General features: G+C 60.5%; 1 protein-coding gene across 2 annotated transcripts in view; it reads right to left on the minus strand.

Moving 5' to 3' along the window:
• Nucleotides 1-5522, minus strand: part of PPP2R5D (protein phosphatase 2 regulatory subunit B'delta) — a 28697-nt gene extending 23175 nt beyond the window's left edge. The window contains exons 1-2 of one of the 2 annotated variants that reach the window (XM_082756906.1): nt 5417-5522; nt 4990-5070 (exon numbers count right to left, since the gene is read on the minus strand). In XM_082756906.1, the coding sequence (XP_082613032.1) occupies nt 4990-5070; nt 5417-5443 (108 nt within the window). In that variant the 5' untranslated portion in view covers nt 5444-5522. Of the gene's footprint in view, nt 1-3320; nt 3524-4989; nt 5071-5416 lie in introns of those variants that run through there. The other variant, XM_082756907.1, reaches the window with a different exon arrangement.
• Nucleotides 5523-6000: the final 478 nt, after the last annotated feature.

The following is a 6000-nucleotide window of genomic DNA, read 5'->3' on the forward strand; positions in this document are numbered from 1 at the left end:
AACAGCACTTGCTGTTTAACAGCAAGTTTAACAGCAAGTTGCTTATTTTCTTGCATTTCCTTTTTTTCAGCGGGTCACCAGAAACTCAAGGCAGTGTTTTCGCAGCTCAGCTCTGTTTGGCTGAAGCTCTGCTGGTCCCGCCTGGGCCCTAATGGCTTACTAAGTGATCCCATGCCACCACACTGACCTAACTCACAGAAAACACGTGGAAAAGGGCGACATCCCAACACAGCACCCAGCAAGGCTCCCATCCCCTGGCTCAGCCAGCTCCTCCCAGCTGGCACACGAAGCCAAGGAGCTGCAGGGGGAATCAGTTCAGGGCCCCACGGGGATAGTGCAACGGATTATGGGGGAGGTGGGCGAAACCCTTGCACGTCAGTCCCTTCAGTACAAACACACACCTCCCCGGGACGCCACCCTGTAGGATTCTGGGGGAAAGCTCCAGCAGAGCAGCAGCTTGTCCGGGCTCTCCTCCAAACAAGATTCAGCCAGTATTTTCCTGCGAGGAGCAGCCTAGCTGCAGCTTACCCAAGACAGGAACAGCCCTTACCCAAGCCGAGCCCTGACGCTTCCCAAAGAGGTGCAGCACAGCAGCGCTGCGCAAGCAGCAGCGAACACACCCACACGGGGCTTGCAAGAGATCTCGAATGGTTCTGCTCCAAACTCAGCCCCAAACCAAGGTGGGGGGGAAGACGAGAAGATTCGAACTCCCTGCAGTTGAGATTTGGTCCAGTTCCTCGCGTGGAGCAGCACGGTCTGATGAAGAGAGGAGGGAGCGAGACGAGCCTTGTGATGAGCACAGCTGCACCTGCCAGAACCAGCAGGCCCAGACCACAAACTGGAGGCAGCAAATCCTGACCAGGGGTCTCCCCTCAGCAGCCAAACTGAGCTAAACCCTTGCTGGAGCCCTTCCAGGAGCGAAATACATCCCTTACCCCGACCGTCTGGGTAGCAGGGCAGCCTGAGGCACCCAGATGCTGCCCTGGCAGCTTAGGGGAGGCGAGTCCTCTGCTCTGGGCTGCTCTTCTCCTTCCATGGGGAAGGAGGGCAGGATGTGAATGCCGAGCCACCGCGGGGGGCAGATGATACAGAGGGAAACCAAAGATGTGTCAGCAGCCCGACAGGTAACGCCGGGGGAAGCGGGGCACCTGGGCTGCCCTAGAAGATGTGGGGCTGACAGGACATGTCTGTGCGTTCCCCACCCACTCAGGAACGCCCCAGGCAAATGTTCCCAGCTCGGTACACGCACCGCACGCTCCCAGCTTACAGCCACGCTCCCCTCACCAGGGGCTCTGCAGGACTCCTTGCCCCCAGCGCCCGCGGTCCTCGACAGCCGCCAGCAGAAGCAGCGAAAGGCGGCTTCAGATTTAACCACTGGGCGCTCAGGAAACAGACACACCGACATGGAAATTACACAGCCGAGTTTGCCAGAGCAAATCTGCTGGTGGGGAAGGTTGGGTAGGCTGCGCCTGTGTTGCAGTGCTCAGGAGGGTTAGGAGGGATTGATCCTCTCTGGGCTTTCTGGCGTTGGACTGAGTTCTTGCTTTCAGGAGGTGGCAGGCCCGCTGTCCCCTCTCCCTTCAGTACCTCCTACCTTCGTCACATGAATCAGGAGCGAGGAGGCTCGCTTCAAGTTCCCTAACGCAGCCTCCATCCTTGAGATCACCGCAGGCTGCTAGGACTGAAGGCTTTCCCCTTCACGACCTCGCCAACCCATCCCCTGGCGTGGCCACCAGCTCCCTGCCACGGGCACGGCTCCGCCTGCTCCCGGCACCCCCACGGCAAGCCCTGCTGCCCACCTGCCGAAGCCAGCGGCACCAAGCGCGGTGCAGCAGCCCCACCTTCCCCTCTGCGGAGGAGCCAAGAGGATGGGCCGGTCCCAGTCGCACCCGGGGTTTCAGCTCCCCCAGCTCCTTGGCATTTCCTCCCTGCTGGTTCCCACCGCCTCTCCTCCTCCTCCTCCTCGCGGGGAACTTGTCGGTGCACGCCGCTGAGCCCCGGGCCCCAAACCTCAGGCTCGGGGCTGTTTCAGTGGCAGCTCCGCTCCGCTCTCCTGCCCATCCATGACCTCACCTCTGCAGGCACTCCCACTGCAGCTGGGCGCATCGCCGCCGCTCCGCCAGCCCTTCTGCCTCGCCGGTCCCTGGAGCATCCCCCGCTCGCTAAGCTCCTCAGCCCGGATCTGCTCTCGGCTCCTCCTCCTCCTCCGATGACTCTTCCCTTCCCATCCCTCAAGTCAGTACCTGCTCCCTTTGTCTCTCGCTACCCGGCTTCCCTATTAAAAACCGAGCTCCCTGCCTCCGAGGTAACAGCAGCACGCCGGAAGGCCTGGCCCTGAATAATCGACTCCAGGTACTGCAGCACCGAGCCCCGCGGAGGTGGCTGCAGCAGACGTAAGGCGGCGGCTCGGTGAGAAGGAGCACCCCCCTCTCCCGGAGCCGCACACCCCATCCGCCAGGCTGCGAGCTGCCCTTGGGGCTGCACGGCAACTCCTCTTCTTCCCTGCTGCTGCTAATCCCGCTCCCACTTCCAGGTCATTAACTCTCCTCCCCACCCAGCTGCCTCTCCCAGTCTCTCTGGCCAGGAGGAGTAACTCTGTCTCATCCTCGCACCCAACACCGCCTTGGTCTCCGACATTATTTCTTTTTTCTCCTTAAACAGCCACAGAGAAATTCTCTCCGTTCATACCCCCATCACGTTCCACCAACCACACCAACCTTTTATTTCCCACTCCCACATCTTCCTGCACAGCCCCCGTCTCTCCCAGACAAAACTGCCCCTCCAAAGGCAGGGGTTTCCTGCCCCCTTTGGCCCCCTCCGCAGAGACCCCCACAGGAGGTCCTCAACTGGGATCTGCGGAGCCAGAGCTGCTCCTCGCAGAGCTTTGCTCATTCCACCAGCCGGACAACTTGCCTGCAAAACGAGTCCCAGCTTTCGGGCTAAATGAGGGCTGCCAGCCCTTCCCTGCTCCTTGGAGCACAGCGTGAGGGAGGAAAAGCAGCCACTGGAAGAGGAGCGCCCCAACACTGCTCTGCTCCAAGCCCCTCAGCCATCTGAGAGCCGAGGAAAGGTGACAATTCCCTTTGGCACTCACAGATTTCACCTTCAGAAAAGCACCCAGACAACCACAACCCCACGGAAGAATTCAGAGGGTGCAAGACTCCCACAATGGCAGCAGAGGCACCAACCCCACCACACAATACTGCTCTGGGTGTTTCACGAGGAAAAACCCCCTCCTGCTTCCAACAGGAGGAAGGAGCCTCAATCCCAGCACGCGCACCAAATTCCTTCCAGTCCCCCAACGTGAAAGTCAGAAATACCTTTCTGTGCCTCCTGAAGAGCAGGAAAATTGCATTCAAACTGGCATACATTTCTTCTGAGCAAGCAAAGAGCTCTCTTCCATTCTGCAGCAAGGCAGTCTGGAGGCAGGAAAGCACCGAGAGGGAACGACTCCACTGCAAGCTCAACAGGGAAATGGAGACGAGACCTGTGGCAGTGGCACATTGCAGAGGTGTCTCCTTTCTGCTCTCTGTTCCTATGATCAAAGGAGACCCAGCTTTCCATCTTAAAGAAGGGCTGGAGTTTGTTTGGGGTATGAGGAAGTGGCTGGGTATGTTTTGTGGGAGGGAGGGTTAGACACAACACCTCCAAGTTTCTCCTGCGCCGAGGCACAACCAGACATTACGTGCCATGTCAGGTCACGGAGGGAAGCTCGCAGCTTGAGCTATTCCCCCAGTCAGCAGCCGGCTCTCCAGCAGGCTGTCTGCACCTCTGGGCACAGAATAAAACAGGCAGAGGCCAGGATGAGGATAGGATAGAGATAAAGGACCTATGAAACCGCCACCTGCTCCAAGGAAACAAACTCAGCTGATTCCTACACGGCAGGCTGGCCATGAGCAGGGCTTGAACCTTGAAGTGGAGCAGCTGTGGCAGGTCTGCAACCCAGGTCTGTGCTTTGGAAGAGACTCTAAAGTACCCGTATTTCGACCACGATGTTCCCACTGAACTACAGATTTCCTTCTGGTCTTCATTAGCCTTAATTCTCCTCCCTGAAACCCTCCAGATCCTAAGTGCAACGCGCTCCAGATAAGACTTGAGCACGCAGGCTTCTACGGACAGAGAAGCGGCACAACTTGTTCGCCAAACTGCAGTATGAAAATAAATAAAATACCCACATACACACAGGCATCCTTCCCTGAACATGTGTACAACGCTCCTCCCAGCCAAGTCTCAAAACCTGCAGCCACACTGTTTGAGTGCTGCTCAGAAAAGCTGCAGTTCACCCGAGTTTTTGCTAGTTCTAGCCCCGCTTATCATCTTATCACGTCCTGCTGAGGCCATCCTAATACATCTGGCCTGGCAGCATCCAAATTGAGAGCGAAAGAGGCTCTGCATAGCTGGGAATAGACCGTGCCTTTTCGTGAGTAATGCTGCGTTCAGCGATGAGGCTGTAATACCGAAGGAGAATTATTTCATCTCCAGCACTTCACCCCTATTCTTCGAGGTGTCCTAGCAATTATTTCGTAGTCTCACTCCCCCAGAAAATGCCTCAGAAGAACAAGTTCTTTTTGCTGCAGCTCCTCACTACTCTCCCACTCTGACACAAGGTGACAACAGGGTTTATTGTGCTTTGCTCTGACAGGAGCACGGAAGCTGCTCCAGCCTGTCAGCCTTCCTCCTCCCTGAGAGCTGCGGCTCCTCTCCCTCTGCACGCTCCGTGCGCAGCGCTCGCCATCAGCGTTGTGCCAACTCTCTCCTCGCAGGGCCGCGGGGTACAGGACTCACCCCGTCCCCTCCTCAAGCTGCCATCACTCCCTTTGGGCTGCATTTCCCAGGGCACTAACTCCACCTCAACTTTTAGGCTTCGGCGGCTCCGTGAGACGCCGGGGAGGTGTGCTAGCCGGCGGGGCGGCCGCAGGACACCCCCAGGCGTGAGACACCGCTCTTCCTCGAGGATGCGCAGGGCTGGAAGCCTGGCGGCAGCCTTACCTCCTCCGAATTCTCTGCCCCGCCATCCTTCCCTCCGCCGCCTCCGGCCTTCGGGGCGCTTTTGGCTGACTTCGGAGACTCCTGGAGGGGCGACAAGACACGGGGGGGGGCGGCTTTCACCTCGTGCCCCCCTCCCAGGACCCCCCTAGAGGGTTAGGGTGGGGATAAAGGGATGGAGGGTGGATAAAGGAGGGAGGGGGGGGTGGATGTCGGTGCCCCCCCCCCCAGGCGCGCCCCCGCCGCCCTCCTGCACCAGCCGCCCCGCCCCCTGCCGGCCGCAGCCCCGCGTGCGCGCGCCCCCGCCTCAACGGCCGCGCCGTGAGGGGAAACAGGGCCGCGGCGGGGAGGGGGTGAAGGCAACGGCAAGGCCCCGCCGCTGAGGGCCGAGGGCTCTGGGGGAGCCCCCGGGGGCCCGTCCCGGCCTCACCTTCTCCTTCTTGAGCTTGTAGGGCATGGTGAGCGCCCGGCCCCGGCCCCGGCCCCGGCCGCGGTCCCGGCCCCTGCCGCTCCGCTCCCGCCGCCGCCGCCGCCGCCGCCGCCTGCGCCCGGGCCCGGCCGCGGCTCCCCGCTCCCATTGGGCCAGCGGCGGGAGCCTGCCTAGCAACTGCTGACGCCGCCGCCGCGCCGCCGCAGCGCGGGGGGATTTTGTGATTGGTGGAGAGGGAGAAAGGGGGGGGGGTGGTGCTGAGGGGATGGGGATGGGGGGAGCTGCCTCAGCCTCCTCGCCTCAGGGGGTGCCTCCTCGCTGCAGGTTTTGGGCACCACAGGGGCGAGGCTCATAAGATCACACCTAAGCACCGCGCTCAGCCCCCAACACGAGGGTGTAGGGCTTGGGGATGAGGGTTAGTGGAGGGCTCGGTGATCTCGGAGGTCTCTGACAGCCTGGGTGGATCTGCGAAGGGCAATGAACTCCGGGAGGGCTGTGAGGATGACCAGAGGGCATCTCTGCTAGGAAGATGGGCTGAGGGAGTTGAGGTTGCCCAGCCTGGAGAAAAGAAGGTTCTGGAGAGA

Source organism: Aythya marila (assembly GCF_965140915.1).
Source record: "Aythya marila genome assembly, chromosome: 3".
Lineage (NCBI taxonomy): Eukaryota > Metazoa > Chordata > Aves > Anseriformes > Anatidae > Aythya > Aythya marila.